Consider the following 18,549-nt stretch of genomic DNA (forward strand, 5'->3'; position numbering starts at 1 on the left):
GTAGAAAACAATGGATCAGTGTTAAATACACATGTTCGTGTGCATGGAGCCTAAATGATGGCGGTACATCACTGGAAGTGGAGAAATTAGTTTTATATGGTCATGTGACATGCTGTGACATGGAAAAATGGTGCTCTGAAGGAATAACAAGCACACTAAACATGGCGAGGTGGTTGCACAGAAACATTACATATGGTCCTGGAAAATCCCGTTTTTTTTCCCTACTGCAGATGGCACTGCAGGAAGGCTCCTGCTCCAACCATTTGTCTTTGGGGGTATTCACACTAATGCCGCTGTCCACTCCCAGGATTCCATCAGATTTTCCGGAGAAACTGGATAGGAAGGGACAGTTTGCTGGTGGTCAGTTTTCATTTGATTGTGTCTTTAAAGCAAACCGCTGGTGTCCGTATGCCGCGTCTCTGCCTAGAAACTGTTTCTTAGCTTGAACATGCAGGACTTTGTGTCTGTGCAAAAAAAATAAAAATATTTCCAGGCGGAGAGGCTGCATACGGACACCGGCGGTTTGTTTTAAAAACCCATTCAAATGAATAGGTTTTAAAACTGACCACCAGCAAGCCGTCCCCTATCCAGTTTCTCCGGGGATTAGGACGGAATCCCCTGGTCGGACATGGGCGGTAGTGTGAACGCCCCTTACAGGCAGATGCAGAATAGGGAGGAAGAGGCATGGGAACATGGCTGAGCTCCTGAGATGAAGAGAACTTTTGTCATGTGTTTCTAAGTTTTAAAAGAAAACAGGGCTGCGTCAAAGGACATGAAGCAAGTGTTAGGATTGTTTTTGATCTTTTTCCCCTATTGTGCTCTAATAAGGTATATGGGCAGGGATTGTCTCATCGGTTCTGTATTCTCTGATTTAATACTCATCATAAAGCGCTTTGTGGTGTAAGGCTTTGCATCTATAGAGTTTAGATATGTGTAAAGCAATAGCCATTTAGTTTGTCTGCTTTACAATACAATTCATTTTACCTTCTGTGTCTGCTAACCATCATGTCTGATAAGGCTACGATTCTGGCACTGGATTTATGATACTAGCACAGCAGCATATTTCTCAAGTGTGTTGTAATTGTCAGTGTACGAGTATAAGGATTTGTGTGATACCTTCCTTCTTATATAGCGTACATTGTTTTTGATGAATGTGACCAGCAATTCTGCATACATGGCGTTTAACAATTTAAAACCACAATCAATTGGAAAGGTGTGTTTAGAATAATCCATAGATGGATGAGACTAATAATAAAGTATAATGGAAGGATGACCCAGTCACACATGGTGCTACATAGACTAGAAAGGAATGAATAGAGCCAGTGTTAGCTCTGATATTTGGAGCAATAGGGTTTTTGCTGCTTCCCGCTTTGGAGCAATAGCAACACTCTAGCAGCTCCAAATAGCTAATTTGCATATTGGTAAAAACACTGTTTGATTCAGATGACCCATTGGGTTTTGGTGATGGACTCGCTTTAAAAAAAAAAAAAAAAAAAAAAAAAAAAAGAAGAAGCAAAAAACAATATTAAAATCAAGAATTGCCTGTTAAGAGGGTTGTCCATTTTCTAATATTGTTGGCCAATATTTAGGATATTCCATTAATATTAGATCAGCAAAGGTCCTACTATTGTTTACATGTTAGGAACTGTGCTGCTCACTCGTCATACAATTTCTAGTGGCGGCTTTAGGTACTGCAGCACTTCCCCATTAATGTATTTGTATGGTAAGTGAGCATTGTGACTCCTGGTATCTAAACATTATTAGAAATCACACTGTCCATGAACAGCTGATCTGTGAAGGTCCCACGTGTTGGACCCTCACAGACCTGATATTTATAGCTTATCCTAAAGAGGGACAACCCCTTTAAGCTTGGAAAAATTGAGATCTTATTTTTAGAAAAACTCTACTATAATGATTTTTATTTTGTATACATGATTGCAGAAGAATTAGATGCCAAATATAGATCATGTGTACATACATTTAGGAATTGATGTTGGGAAGACTTAAGAAGCAGCTGTACAGGTTGCGAACCTATGGCCGCAGCTAATAGGCCTCCATTATCAGCAATACTAACCGTAACAGCAGAGAGACCCATCGCACACAGTCCAGCATATTGTCTACCATCACACAGTCTGAGCAGGGTAATGTGAACTGTAATAGAGCAGTAAACCTAAAATATATGCTAAAATAAGAAATCTAGTTTCTGTTGCCAGTCCTCAGTATTTTCTGAATGATACTGGCATAAACAGTAATATAGAAGTCCTGCAGCGAAGAAAGGAGTTAATCTCCTGCTGATCCTCCTTCTCCAAAGCAAAGCTGGTGTAGACAGACCCCAAAAGATTTACAGCTGTAATTGCAGCGATATGCTGGCTCTACAGGGTATTAACATGGGGGGCTGAATACTTTAGCACATCACACATCTTTTTATTTGATTAAAACTATGTACCATTTTCCTTCCACTTTACAATCTGCTACTTTGTGTTGGTTATCACTTAAAATCTCAATGAAAAAAACATTTACGTTTGTGGCTGTAAGGTGAGAAAATGTGACAAAGTTCGAGGGGTATGAGCACTTTTGCAAGCCACTGTATGTAAAAGAGCAGATCTGTCCAATCTAATTATCTAAAGGTAGCTAAACATAGATTTGTAATGTTATGGGGGCTGCCTGACCATTCCTTTAGTTTCCCCTCTCTCAGTTTCAGTACACATGCACCTCTTGAGCATAGAGGACAAGAAAGTTGTTTGACCGAGAGCTATCTAAAGGAGACTTCTGGGACTTACATATTGATAACCTGTCCTTGGTAAAGGTCATAATTATGTGATCAGTGGGGGTCAGACAACCAAAACTCTAAGCTGATTGAAGAGCAGTGCTGTGGCTTCTGCCATGTGCTGGTAATGCCATGTTTATTGGTCACATGGTACAACAGCAGCTCAGGCCTATTCAAATGAATGGAGATGAGCTACAATACCAAACGCAGCCCCTACACAGTGCCCACCATTGTACTTGGTATTCTGTGAAGTGGTTGCAGCTACCACAAGCTTAGTGAGCCTTCACACGGCGTTACGCTCTGCTAATTCTGAACGTAAAACTTGTTCAGAATGAGCGGCGTTAAAACAGATCCCATTGATTTCTATGGGTGCCGGCATACACGCGTATCACATTGAAAGCAATAGGGAAAAAACCCTCCCATTGATTTCAATGGGGAGCGCGCGTATGCTGGCACCCATAGAAATCAATGGGATCTGGTTTTTACGCGCTCATTCTGAATGAGTTTTACGTTCAGAATGAGTGGAGCATAACTCCGTGTGAAGGCTCCCTCAGACTAAGTTTACTCTAGGATTTGGGGTCTGAATGGGAACCTGAAAGATGGAGAGCCTGTCTGTTTAAAATGTGGTTACCCAAAGACACCTGCGGACCCCATAGACTAGAATGGGGTCCAACAGGTGTTCATCTCCGAAGATTTTAGACAGAGTCTCCTACAGAGACTTTAACGCAGATGTGAACCTAGCCTTAGCGTTAAATAAGTAAACAGTATTTAGTAACATTTACGCAAGCATTTTTTATAATTGGTGATTATATTGAAGATTAGATTTGTCTGTTATGTTCGGTTACTATGTGTCAATTTTTTTCTTTGTGTTTTATTTTCTTTACTGATGGATTTGTGCCCCAGACATGTGCTAATTTATTTGTTTTATGTTTTCGCCAGTGTGTTCTTATTTCCACCCGACTGTATTATCCTCTCAGAGAACTGTCAACTGCGTATTTTGTGGATGAATTTACACACACTTACAAGGTGGGACTTTGATGAAATGTAGTGTCCTCTACCTACTGAGCGTGACACAAACACTTAAACCGTTAATACATTTCAGTGTGTGGTAATAACAGAGCTGACACATGAACATAAGATCACAGACACAAAGGAAAAAGTGTCCACCGGCTTGAAACACTTCATTGATCTCGGGATTCAGGTGCAGGATTATTGACAAGGTTTTTCCTGGTAAGATTTGGAAAGAGAGCTGATGTTTTCGCTTAGAGAAATAAATTGATCCATCAACACAATAAGATGTGGATGTTAAATAGAGCCTGCAGTGAAAGGATATAAGACTGAAGAATAGGAAGTCATTTAGCGTGTTTACCTATTCATTGGCCAACCTTAAATACCTCTATCTATTCTATCCTATCCTATCCTATCCTATCCTATCCTATCTATCTATCTATCTATCTATCTATCTATCTATCTATCTATCCATCTATCTCTCTATCTATTCCATTTCTACATTCACAAAGTTACTTTTTAGCTCCTAATATTACGGTATATTGATTTTGGTAATTTGTTCTTAAACCTGGTCCTACAAAGTCTACAAACTTCTAAAAATATTTATTCCATATGGTGACAGACGCCTTATGGATCCCCATAAATGGAAATAGAAAAAAGTTATGGATGTCAGAATATGGTAACACCAAGAATTTTTGTTTAGCAAAACTTAGGATTTTTTTTAAAGAGATTAAAACGTGAAAAAAAAAAAAAACTATATAAATTTTGGTGTTGCCATAATCGTACTAACCCACAGAATACAAGTGACGTCATTTTAGTTGCGCAGTGAACGCCATAAATACAAAGCCTGTCAGAAAGCAAACGCAGTTATTCTCCATTTCCACCCCATTCTGACTTTTTTCCAGCTTACCAGTACACCGTACAGAATATTGAATGGTACTACTACAAAGTACAAATTGTTCCACAAAAATTAAGCCCACAAACAGCTCTGTGAAAAGTAAAAAAGTAGGGCAGTAAAAACGAAAATATAAAAAAATGTCTGTGTTGATAAAGGGGTTAAAGAGACCAGCCGTGTATGGAAACACATCTGCGTTTGGATTCTGTCCGGGGCAGTCTGCATGAGGACCTCCCCGGACAGAATACCGAATGCAACTGCAAGTGGTGTGCAGTGAAAGCCCCCGGACCCCGTAGACTATAATGGGGTTTGTATGCTTGCCGCCAGATCTCCGCAGGGATCATGCAGACAGGAAAATAGTTCACAAATCAACTTTCTTGCCCGCTTGATTCGTGTGGGCAGTACGCAACCAGCACACGGACCCCATTATAGTCTATGGGGTCTGTGTGCTTTCACTGTACACTGCTTGCAGTTGCATTCGGTATTCCGTTCAGGGGGTCCCCATGTGTACTCTCCAAATGGAATACCAAACGTAGATATGAACAAAGGGTAATTTGCAAAAATCCCCGGGGAAAAGTATGTAAAATAGCAAGTACCCTGAACAGCTACGTACAGATTGTATGTCTTGGCTTATAACCCTAGTCATGTTCCCAGGCTTGTTAAAGAGTCAGGTCCTGATTTACAGTGTAGCTATCTCCAGTAGGTGGCACTAGCAGGATAGTACAATTTATACGAGAGTCAATTTGCATAGTTTGATATCTCTTGTAATAAATAAAGATTCTCAATTACACGTACATACAGAAGAAAACCGTCCTATTCATTGTCAGATGTGACCCCTGCTAAGGAAGACGTGGGTGTAGGGGGAAGTCTTGTCAGTCATAATGTCTCAAACCAGCTTGTAAATAGTTTTTCTGTATTTTTGTTGCAATATCTTGTTTGTAATGATCTCTTCTATGTTCTGTATATTCAATCAATATAAGTATATTAAGCAGTACACCAAGTAATTGTTATATAGAATCAAAATCAAGTATTATCTGCTTGATAAGTCACGAAGAGAGAACAGTGATTCCCTTATGTGTATTTTTGTCAATTAATTTAGAATTGAAGAGTTTGACATTATTATATTTCTGTGCTTATCGACAAATGATATTGTGGTGATGGTTAGAATGGAGGAATAACACTTCCCTCTCCACCAGCTCATCCATCCAGACTAATTGGTCAGAGTGAGAATAGCGAGTTTACAGTGTGAAAGCTCTCGGCTGATAACACGGGCAGAATCTATGATCATGAGGTGGAGATGTCTCCATTGTCCAATTGTAACATTAATTTAAGTTGTAAACCAAAGTGTTCAAGCAAACAGTGTCCACTGGGTCAGGAAAAAAACAGGCCTACAACCATTTTTACGCCAATGAAAATATAGAGGAATAGCCAGTTTAGTTTTATATAATATACCATTACAGGGGTTTTCCGGGCAAAAAATGTTTTGGTTTTTTTTGTAAATAAAATGTCTGTTACAGCTATTAATGGGTTTATAAATGTACCCTATATATCCATAGCCATGTTTTCAGTGATTTATGGGTGTGTGTGTGGGAGCTGCTGGTGTCGCCTGCATTTGTTTCCGAGCTTCAGCTTCCTGCTATGTAATTTCCTCACTAACTGCTCTCCCCTTACTCCCTCCTTTCACTTCACTGCCTCCCTGTTTCCTCACTCCCGCCTCCTTCCTCACTCCCCCCTTCTTCCTCTCTCCCTCCCTTCCTTACATACACCTCCTCCCTGTTTCTCTAGCTATCCCACCCTTCCCTACCTACTCAACCAAACCCCCAACCCCATTATACAGTATACTTACCTTCCTGTGAGACGGTGTGTGCTCTTCTCCATCGCTGCTCTGTTCTCTGAAGTGATGATCCACCTCTACTGCACATGCGGAAGCTGCGCAATATAGGTAGATTATCGGCAGCAGTGCGCAGAGCAGCGATGGAGAAGAGCGCTTGCCTGCTGAATCAAGGAGGAGCCAACCCCCAGGAAAAGGCGTGGAGGGTATGTAAAATGGGGTGGATGGGGGGGAGTAGTAGTGACGATCTTTTTTCAGAAATGGGAAAACAGATCGTCGCCAGAATCAGAAAATGTCCCTAGGGTGGTCACATGACCGTCCCAAGGATATGAGTAACTATACATTTATGTTATTTAGAAAGTAGGAGGGTGTTTAGATTAGTGTAGGGATTTCCAGTTATCCTGGACAACCCCTTTAAACCTAAAAATCCCCTAATGTCTTTTCTGCCACGTGTCACTTCTGTTGAGCTGCCAAACCAAATGATGTGTAGAGGACATAAAGGGGACTTTTCACTATTTCCAGCATTGCCTCCCTTAGTAGCCGCCACTTCACCTATCCAGGAGCAGGAAGTTAACTGATTATGAAATACACACACACACACACACACACACACACACACACACACACACACACACACACACATATATATATATATATATATATATACAGTGTTGGCCAAAAGTATTGGCACCCTTGCAATTCTGTCAGATAATACTCGTGTTCTTCCAGAAAATGATTGCAAGCACAAACTCTTTGGTAGTAATATCTTCATTTATTGTGCTTGCAATGAAAAAAACACAAAAGAGAGTGACAAAAAAAGTCAAATCATTGATCATTTTACACAAAACTCCAAAAATGGGCCGGACAAAAGTATTGGCACCCTTAGCCTAATACTTGGTAGCACAACCTTTACACAAAATAACTGTGAACAACTGCTTCCGGTAACCATCAATGAGTTTCTTACAATGCTCTGCTGGAATTTTAGACCATTCTTCTTTGGCAAACTGCTCCAGGTCCCTGAGATGTGAAGGGGGCCTTATCCAAACTGCCATCAAGAGATCTCTCCACAGGTGTTCTATGGGATTCAGGGCTGGACTCATTGCTGCCACTTTAGAAGTCTCCAGTGCTTTCTCTCAAACCATTTTCTAGTGCTGACCTGAAGTGTGTTTTGGGTCATTGTCCTGCTGGAAAACCCATTACCTCTGAGGAAGACCCAGCTTTCTCACAGGTTGCTGCAAAATTTGTTGGTAGTCTTCAGACTTCATAATGCCATGCACACAGTCAAGCAGTCCAGTGCCAGAGGCAGCAAAGCAACCCCAAAACATCAGGGAACCTCCGCCATGTTTGACTGTAGGGACAGTGTTCTTTTCTTTCAAGGTCTCTTTTTTTTTTTTTTTTTTCCTATAAACTCTATGTTGATGCCTTTTCCCAAAAAGCTCTACTTTTGTCTCATCTGACCAGAGAACATTCTTCCAAAACGTTTTTTGGCTTTCTCAGGTAAATTTTGCCAAGCTCCAGCCTGGCTTTTTTATGTCTCTGGGTAAGAAGTAGGGTCTTCCTGGGTATCCTACCATACAGTCCCTTTTCATTCAGACGCCGTCAGATAGTACGGGTTGACACTGTTGTACTCTCAGACTGCAGGGCAGCTTGAACTTGTTTGGATGTTAGTCGAGGTTCTTTATCCACCGGCCGCACAATCTTGCATTGAAATCTCTGGTCAATTTTTCTTTTCCGTCCACATCTAGGTTTAAGGTTAGCCACAGTGCCATGGGCTTTAAACTTCTTGATGACACTGCGCACGGTAGACACAGGAACATTCAGGTCTTTGGAGATGGACTTTGAGCCTTGAGATTGCTCATGCTTCCTCACAATTTTGCTTCTCAAGTCCTCAGACAGTTCTTTGGTCTTCTTTCTTTTCTCCATGCTCAATGTGGTACACACAAGGACACAGGACAGAGGTTGAGTCAACTTTAATCCATTTCAACTGGCTGCAAGTGTGATTTAGTTATTGCCACCACCTGTTAGGTGCCTCAAGTAAGTAACAGGTGCTGTTAATTATACAAATTAGAGAAGCATCACATGATTTTTCAAACAGTGCCAATACTTTTGTCCACCCCTTTTTTATGTTTGCAGTGGAATTATATCCAATTTGGCTTTTTGACAATTCTTTTTGTGGTTTTCCATTGAAGACAAATTAAATGAAGATAATAATACTAAAGAATTTGTGATTGCAATAATTTTCTGGAAGAAAATGAGTATTATCTGACAGAATTGCAGGGGTGCCAATAATTTTGGCCAACACTGTGTGTGTGTGTGTGTGTGTGTATATGTATATATATATATATATATATATATATATATATATATATATATATATATTATAACCAATCACAATCTGCTCAGCTCATATTTTTCTATACTATAGTGACTACAGTTTCAATGTGATGGGTTCCGTTTAACAGGGGCAACTAGATTTTAATAAGGCAGAAATATGCATTCACACAACCAGGCAGAAAATACGGCATCTGGGCTGCAGAGAAGGATTGTGCATCTCCTGTTAAGTATTTATTTTATGTTTTAGTGTTTGAAGGATGCCATGGGGAGGGTAATGCCTAGCGATGTTCTGTCTTCTTGCCAAAATTTTTCTTAATCCACAATCATGTTTGTGCAGTTGCAAAGAAATGATTTAGTAGATATTATAGAGCCACTAGGGAGGGCTATGGCAGCCCCGTACAAGGGGGTGACTCACCTCTCATTCATAGTCATGTACAATATGTAGATAAAGTTTTAATGTGCCATGGTTTATTATGGAAGCTTCTGCCAACTTAGATTATTTGAGTGAAATCTGAAAACCTTCCTAGACTCGATCTGTTATCCTAATCGCCTGTAGCAAAATAAAGAAGAAGGTAATTACCTACATGCTTTATTAATAACTTCATTTCTACTGCAGATTCAGTGGAGTTCCAATTGACTTGTTCACAGGCAAACAAAGGCACGCCTATGCATACTAAGTGCAAAAATATAATTTTGAACACTTATATTCTAGGGACTACCTTAATTCTATGCCAAGCCATGCTGTGGCCTCATTGTAGTGCCTGTGGCATCAAATTAAGAAGTCCCGTAAATGGGATTGTGCTGCAATACAAGGCACAACTTCAACACAATATATGGCGCTGTGCTTGGTATGCAAGGTAGAGGTTGCAACCCCTTCAAACAGCTAATCTAATACTGATAACCAACCCCAAGGATAGGCAATAAATACAGTATTTAAGTCCCAGAAAACCTTAAAGGGGTTGTCAAGGATATGCAATATATGGTGAGGGGCCAGCAGGCAGCCCCAGCACTGATCGGCTATATGGGGCCGCATTCAATACCAATAGTATACATAGCATGGGGGCAAATGCAGTTGGCTGTATGGTGGCTGAGCACTGCTATTGCAGTTTAGCTCCCGCTGACTTTTAGTAGGAGCTGAGCTGTAGGACAGGCTTGGCCACTACACAGGGACCGGAGTTATCTGCTTCTTGCCCCATGTTTATAGTATGGTTGTAGATGGCCTAGTACAGCTAATTGGTGCCGGGGGCGCCTGTTGGACCCCACCGATGAGATATTTTTGTCCTATCATAAAAAAACAAATCCTAGACAATGTTTTTAACCTTTAGCCGCCCATAGACTAATTTTAATTCCATTACATTCATCAGTGATATTCATTATTTGTAAGGTCCTAAAATGGATTTATTTAGATCTATGAAGTCTGCTCCATCATTGACCAGTTTTTGTTCTTACTTCATAGTTTTTCACAGATCATTAGGCGAGGGCTACACAGTCACATGTGCGGTACGGCAAAAAGCTGCAAACAAATCGTATCTAATTATGGTCTGTGTTGTATTGCAATTTGCGACTTCATGAGACTGCGACACAGTAGTGGCAAGGAAACCAAAACTTGACTTTTAGCTGCAAGTCACATGTAAAAAGTGGCTGTGTTTGTGACAAATGTGGTCAGAACAGTTTTAGTCCAGCGCCATGTTTGTGACTCTTTGTCACGTGATACGTGTCGCTGTGTAGCCCTAGGTGGTAAATCATCAGCTGGAAGAAATCCACATGGAACGATGCAAATTCACAATTTTGCCTGGATAAAATCATTCATTACATAGCAACTATTTTCTCATGTATAACCCTTTATCGGCTAGGAATGCTTGTCATATTGTGGAGATATTTTTCACACTATAGACGGCTTTAGATATTATTTAGCTCAGTTACAGCTGCATGTAAGGTAACTCACCCAGGCAAGCAGCACCATGCTCGGTATCAGCAAAATACTTTGAAGTAAAGCTGTCTACAGATGCAGGTCCCTGTTTGGATGGGATGAGCAGATTTGGACTATAGATGAATCTTTGACCTGTCCAGGATATGTATTCATTGGTTTTACTGAGGAAGCTCAAAGGTCAGGAGAGGGAAATTGAATAGGAGTCTTTTTACAGACTGTAGAGCTTATTGGGAAAGACATGATAGAAATGGAGGTTTTACACGTTGTTAACCATTGATCTGCCATCCACTAACCATTGGTAGCCATGATTTAGCCTATAGCAATGCACATATTATTGTATAGCACTACTAAGGCTAAGCTTGATATATATAGTATGTCACCAATGCTTGTGCTATCTATATATATACGTGTAATATATGCTACCGTGACACATTCAGACATCTTACATTAGAGTCATACATCCAAATCTCTAAAACTGGCCATAGACATATGATATTAATCTGTAGACCTTTAGGGTAAGTTCACACAGGGTTTTTTGGCCGCCTCAGGTTCTGGACCAAAAAACGGGTAGCCGCAACTGCAGTCGCGCACTCCACTCCAGATTAGACCCAATGAATGGGCCTAGTTGGGAGAAGGGAGTGTCTTCAGGCCGAATCGCGAGGCGAAACAGCCTGAAGAATGAGCATCTCGCTTCTTTTTTCTTTCTGTTTGTCTCGTCTCCCGGAAAAAAAAGCTGACCAGATCTCATTGAAATCAATGGGAGCCGTCTTTTTGGTCAGGATTTTGAGGTGGATACAACCTCAAAATCCTGACCAAAAAACCCTGTGTGAACTTACCCTTAGTGAGGATAGATTCCACTAAATTTCATCTGCCATCAACCTGACTCTATGGTGGTCATACACATTAGGTCAAATGCTACTAAAATAATGCAACCAAAGTGCTTTAGTTGATGTTCACCAACAGCTATCTTGCCTGACATCACCACACACGTGTGCTCTCATGTAGGATCTACAGTGCACATGCAAAGAATAGGGAGAGGGGAACGCGGCAGCCTCTCATTTTCCAAGAACAAAAGGGATTGGATAACTGAAACCGAACTGCCGTAAACTTGGCTCCGATCTGCCATCAAAAGAGTTTCAGGAGGCCCCTGTACACATTAGATCGTCGGCCAAACCCACCAACATCAGCTGTTAGGCCGATACACATCTAATGTGCATGATCGACTACATTTGCTATTAATCTGTTGATAAATATCTCATATATATGGCATTTATTATCGTACAAAGAAAATTGGGCAGATTTATGAAGACAGGTGTTTTTAACCCCAGTTTTCATAGCCCCGAACCTGGAGGAGGGTGCTAAATGAGGACAAATGTAGCCGTACCCCCAAAACTGCACGCCCTCGCCATGCTCCCTTTTCAGGAAAGTGGTTGAGGTGGGGCACAGTCACCTTTTATTTCTTCTTATTTTTACACAAAACAACCAGAAAACTGTCGTACGAGGCATAATCGTAAATCTTCCTTATTGTTTATAGTTAAATTAAGCCCAGATTTTTAACATTTTTTGCATTTTCATATATTAAAATTACTTCTGTTCTCAAATATTCCAGGAGTTATGTTAGAGTAGCGCCACTTGCTGTTTCTATGAATAGCCTTTATTGGGTCCACCTTGGTAAATGTCTCGAGGTGGACACGATTACTCAGTCTTGGTTCCCTTCTCTGCTTCACCAAGTATACAGAGCGATCCCTGGTATGGTGAAGCGGCTGCTTCTGAATCTGCATTGTCTTCTCACGTACAGTACCTTCAGAAGCAGCCGGCTCACCATACCAGGGATCCTTGTGCATACTAAGTAGGACAGAGAGAAAAGCAAGGCTGAGCATGCGGTACACTTACTGAGGTGGACACGGTAAAGGTTATTTATAGAATAGCAGGTGGCTCTAGTGTAACATTATTCTTGGAATATAGGTTTGTTTTTAAAAATAAATCATTAAAGATAAAAAAAAATCTTTCTAATTATAGGTGGTATTAAATGGGCATTGTGTGAATGAATAGTACAGGACTTTATAAGAAGCTATGTAATATATAAGAGATAAATGCTTCTTATTGCTATTATCAGGCTGTTTCCTCACTCCCTTCCGTCTGCTAAAGTTTCACTGTGAAAATCACTGCTATATCCATCTTGAGATAGAATACAGGTCACATAACTCAAGGGAATGTCTATAGAGAGCGGAGGAGGAGAAATCAGAAGTAGGAGTCTCTGTAGGAAACAACGTCACAGATTCTGCCGAAAATCAGTGGAGAGAAAAGTCGGTTTCAGTATAAAAAATGGTGGAAACCCAACGGACACGTGACGGACCCCATTATAGTCTATGGGGTCCATGGGTATCCGCTACTTTAGCAGATGAGTTGTCCATCGATGGAGTCCCCCAGTGGAGAGCACAGTGCAATTGTGAACCTAGCCTGATGGAGATAAAAAATATATATGAAGAAATACAGGCTAAGGGTGCATTCACACTACGTAACGCCGGGCGTGTATGAGAGCCGTACACGCCGGCGTTACAGCAGGGCTGCCGAGCACTTCCCATTCACTTCAATGGGAGCGCTCGTAACAGCGGCATTTACGAGCGCTCCCATTGAAGTGAATGGGAAGTGTTCGGCAGCCCTGCTGTAACGCCGGCGTGTACGGCTCTCATACACGCCCGGCGTTACGTAGTGTGCATGCACCCTTAAGGGTGCATGCACACTACGTAACGCCGGGCGTGTATGAGAGCCGTACACGCCGGCATTACGGCAGACTGCCGAACACTTCCCATTCACTTCAATGGGAGCGCTCGTAACAGCGGCGTTTACGAGCGCTCCCATTGAAGTGAATGGGAAGTGTTCGGGAGCCCTGCTGTAACGCCGGCGTGTACGGCTCTCATACACGCCCGGCGTTACGTAGTGTGCATGCACCCTTAGGGTGCATTCACACTGAGTAAACGCTAGCTTATTCTGAACGTAAAACACGTTCAGAATAAGCGGCGTCTAAAGCAGCTCCATTCATTTCTATGGGAGCGGGGATACGAGCGCTCCCCATAGAAATGAATGGGCTGCTTCTTTCACTCCGTGCAGTCCCATTGAAGTGAATGGGGAGTGCCGGCGTGTACGCTCCGGCATGAGCAGAGCTTGCCGTATACGCCGGCACTCCCCATTCACTTCAATGGGACTGCACGGAGTGAAAGAAGCAGCCCATTCATTTCTATGGGGAGCGCTCGTATCCCCGCTCCCATAGAAATGAATGGAGCTGCTTTAGACGCCGCTTATTCTGAACGTGTTTTACGTTCAGAATAAGCTAGCGTTTACTCAGTGTGAATTCACCCTAAATCTTACGCTGGAGCTAAATATCACTACCAAAGCACTTTCTAACTTCAGTACATGTCAGTACTACTCTCTATATGTTCTGCACGATCCTAGGGATTTTGTGGGGCGAAAGCCAGTTATGCAGCAGGATGCTGCCGTACCCGCTGTGAGAAGTGTATGGCAACTTAGAGAGCAATGATAAACATAGATATAGCATGCAGAGGGGGAAATTGCTAAACAATACAAAATGTCAGTTATATAATGACCAGAAATAGTGTTTCTTCTTATGTAATAATTGATTCGGTGAACAGTTGCCCCTCTCTCTCTCTCTATCTCTCTCACACACATTAATAAACAAGATCCTGATTTCTCAAATGTAATAGATGTGTTCTTTTGGTTGGTCATACCAGAATACCATCACTAGGTGGCAGTAGAGATAAAGCAAACTCCACAATGCAATTTATGCACCGCTAGCACACTGTATAATTAAGCCAAAGGCCGGAGCTGATTGATTTAACAGCAGTGCTTGTTCTTTTAATGCTATACTGCTAACAAGGTGTGTGGTGAGCACATAGGCGGCCACAGCTTTTGTTCTGTATATATAGCATTATAACAATATTTCAGATCTAGAATGCATTTTCTATTATTTGACTCATTTTATATCATTTTATATACAAACAGATTTGCCACGGGTAGTGCTTATGGTTTACCAGTAATCACCATTGTTATAAGTCACATGTCCAGGCGCAGTGCGGCAATTAGCAGTAAACCGCGAGCGCTACCGGCAGCCACTAATGCTCAGATAATATCCCCCATAGGGAACGAGGTTCATTGGGAAATTTTGAGTAAATGTGCAATCCACTTAGGTAATGTTTTTCAGCTCAAAAACTGCACCAAAAATTGAAAATTGCACTCATGTACTGGATGCATTTTTTTTTTTTGCCTTCACCTAATCTGACCACTTGAATGCACTCTATGCATCAAAACGTCATCTGAAAAAAACTACATGCAGGTTCAATACAGGTTTTTATTTTACAAGTGAGGCGGAATATTTTTAAAATAGTTTTACTGGTAAAATTAAAAATTACATCAATAAATGTATCAAAACTGTATAAAGGGTTTTTTTTTTTTTACACAAGTTCATATATAAAGTGTTTTCAATTGTATAAGGATAATATTAGGGATCTGCTACAGGGACATTCAATGTTTTCAACTAAAGGGGTATTCCACTCAGATACCCCCTTTCCCAGCTGTTGGACCCCCACCAACACACCATATTTGATTGCAGTGTCAGGACGGTCACCACATGCTACACTTTATATATTTACATAGACATGAGCAGCTCACAGCATAGACTGTGGCCGGTTCTTGCTACTATTTAGAGATATAAGAGGAAAATATCAACCCATCTATGTCAGTTTTTTGTTGTGAATGGGTGTTATTTTGACACATCTTTGGCACAAGGCCTTTTCATGAGCCTAGTTCACCACTTTCTATGAGTGTGGGTGGGGCAAGCCAAGAGGGGGAAAGCCTTGGCCCAAAATACTTATTAGAACTCACACCAGAAAGCTCAGGAACCAATGTAGATATTCATTGTGGCTGACGGGTGAGCATCTGATTTATTAAGCTGGAGCCAATTGATGATTCATTTGTGTCCTGGACCAGTTAGGGATCTTTATTAGGACTGGTGTGGGAAATACCAGATTTAATAAATTCTACAATTCAAATTATTTACAAAAACGATTGTTGCACACACTCCGGCGCCATTAGGGAGTGCCCAAAGGGATCTAATTTACATTGCAAATTGTTGAGCGATTTGTGGAAAAATCCACTGCACAATCTCTACACGAAATATGCAGATCTTGCCGCAAATTTCACCCTATGCAGTATGCAATCTTGAAATGGACTTGCTCTGGTTTTAAAGAGAATGTCATGAGAAAAGGACCTAAAGTAGTGATTATTATAGGTTATCTACTTTTTTAAAATATGGACCAAATAACAGGATGCATCAACTTAAAGAGGACCTTTAATGGTTTGGGGCACAGGCAGTTCTATATACTGCTGGAAAGCCGACAGTGTGCTGAATTCAGTGCACTGTCGGCTTTCATAATCTGTGCCCCGGGTGAAGAGCTAGCGGTCCCGGTACCGTAGGTCTTCACAGTCAAAAGGGCGTTTCTGACAGTCAGTCAGGTACGTCCTTCTTTACAAGCAGCGCCAATAGCGCTGTGCTCTGAGACCGGGGAGGAACGCCCCCTCCCCTCCTGATAATACTCGTCTATGGACGAGTACTGTGAGCAGAGGGAGGGGGCGTTCCGTACAGTACAGCTCTATTGGCGCTGCTTGTATAGAAGGACGTTCCTGACAGAGTGTCAGAAACACCCTTCTGACTGTAAAAAGCTACGGTACCGGGACCGCTAGCTCTTCACCCGGGGCATAGATCATAAAAGCCGACAGTGCGCTGAATTCAGCACACTGTCGGCTTTCCAGCAGTATATAGAACTGTATATAGTACCTTTTCCAGATGACATGTTGCAGCTCCTTCAAAGATGCTCAACAGGATTTAGGGTCATTTCTCTCTAGAATCCCTTGATAGTCTTGAGATTTCATTGGACCCTGCACAGATTCCAGACACCCTGTGCCAGATGCAGCAAAGCAGCCCCAGAACATAACATATATGTTTCACAGTAAGGACAGTGTTCTTTTCAAGAGATGCTTCATTTTTCCATCTGTGAACATAGAGCTGATGTGCCTTGCCAAAAAGTTCTATTTAAATTGAGCCCTTAGTGTTTGGGTTTCTTTCCTTAGGGTCCGCTTCTGAACCCAAAAGACAGAAACTCTGTCCATTAAAAAAGCGGATACATGCAGAAACCTGCAGACCCCATAGACTATGATGGGGTCTGCCGGGCTTCTACCAATTTTATAAGGAAACCGGTGGAGAGAAGAGTCCTTACAGTGATACAAGGAGCTGCAAGTAAAATACAGCCAAGCAAAGTGTGTACAAGGAACAGTGAGTATTTAGCACCGAAGTGAATGTATTTGCAGCTGGATAACCACTTTAAAGAAAGTTTTATCTTTTTTATTTTTTTCTACATACTGTGCAGTTCCTATTGTGATCACTAAGCCTAAAATAGTCTATCGCTTACTGTTCCCTGGAGATGTACTATGGGCTATAGAACCTATCATCTGTCTGTAGAGTTCAGATTTCTTAATGAATAGTCTTTGGATATATTAACATGTTAGGACTATTACTGCATATCCCCGCTTCTAAATAATTATTACTGCATATCCCCGCTTCAAAATAACTATGTTGCATGTCCCTACTATAAATAACTATGTTGCATGTCCCTACTATAAATAACTATGTTGCATGTCCCTACTACGGTATAAATAACTATGTTGCATGTCCCTACTATAAATAACTGTGTCGCATGTCCCTACTATAAATAACTATGTTGCATGTCCCTACTATAAGCCACTATTTTGCATGTCCCTACTATAAATAACTATGTTGCATGTCCCTACTATAATAACTATGTTGCATGTCCCTACTATAAATAACTATTACTGCATGTCCCTATTATAAATAACTATGTTGCATGTCCCTACTATAAATACCTATGTTGCATTTCCTCACTTCTGCAGACACCAGTTTAATCTTAATGCATTTTGTAGGGGAAGAAGACCACCTGTGCCCAGTGCTGGAACAAGAAGCACACCGTAAGTACATTTTTTGTTGCTTTTCAGGGGGTAGATGTTGGGGGAGATTTATCACTATGAATGTGGGAAATAGAAACTACAATGTATTCTTTTTTATGGAGAACTAAAGGAAGGTTGGTTGCGTTGGGCGACTGCAGCATTTTTTCCAACAGCAGTGACATGTTGCTATATTATACACCTGTGAAGCTAATATATTAAGGTCCAATACTGCCCCGTGCTCAATGATGCTGTGAGTACAGCACAATAGACCCATGGTATTTCAGGAGTTCAGGGAATCACAAATCATTATGATGTTGTCAGTTCGGATGAGCCGCAGTCAGTCTGGGAGATGCAGCCGTCTCATGGATTGTGTTTCTCAGACCAAACTCAGCCATCTGAACGAGCACTTACTGTATGTTCACCCATGACAAGCATACACTACACACTTGCTAGTAAGTAACATAGACTGACTAAGCTTCACAGATTGTCGCTCGTCATATGTAGTTTAGCCTGTTATTGTTGCATTAATGGGGCCACTCTAACTTTTGACACTATTTCTGATTTTTGCTCTTAATATATCTTTTGTTCGTCTCTCAGTGGTTCATTTGATGATCTGAAGCATTGGGGAAAGGCTATATAATTTTCTATATAACACTTCATTATAGTGTTCTAAATCCTGAGCCCCAGCGTTATGACGCTCGTGATTGCATATTATTCTGCCTAATCAGCTGCACATTGTATTCATACAG

At 41.3% G+C, this 18,549-nt stretch overlaps 1 protein-coding gene across 8 annotated transcripts in view; it reads left to right on the top strand.

Annotated features, from left to right (window-relative positions):
• Positions 1-18,549, top strand: part of IQSEC1 (IQ motif and Sec7 domain ArfGEF 1) — a 468,208-nt gene that overhangs the window by 178,287 nt on the left and 271,372 nt on the right. For all 8 annotated transcript variants that reach the window (XR_012717459.1, XM_075286934.1, XM_075286933.1 and 5 more), the window contains exon 3: positions 17,777-17,821. Coding sequence is in view for 7 of the 8 variants with exons in the window: in XM_075286934.1 (XP_075143035.1) it covers positions 17,777-17,821 (45 nt within the window). In the remaining variant the exon portion in view is untranslated. The remainder of the gene's footprint in view (positions 1-17,776; positions 17,822-18,549) is intronic.

Source organism: Leptodactylus fuscus, chromosome 9, assembly GCF_031893055.1.
Source record: "Leptodactylus fuscus isolate aLepFus1 chromosome 9, aLepFus1.hap2, whole genome shotgun sequence".
NCBI lineage: Eukaryota > Metazoa > Chordata > Amphibia > Anura > Leptodactylidae > Leptodactylus > Leptodactylus fuscus.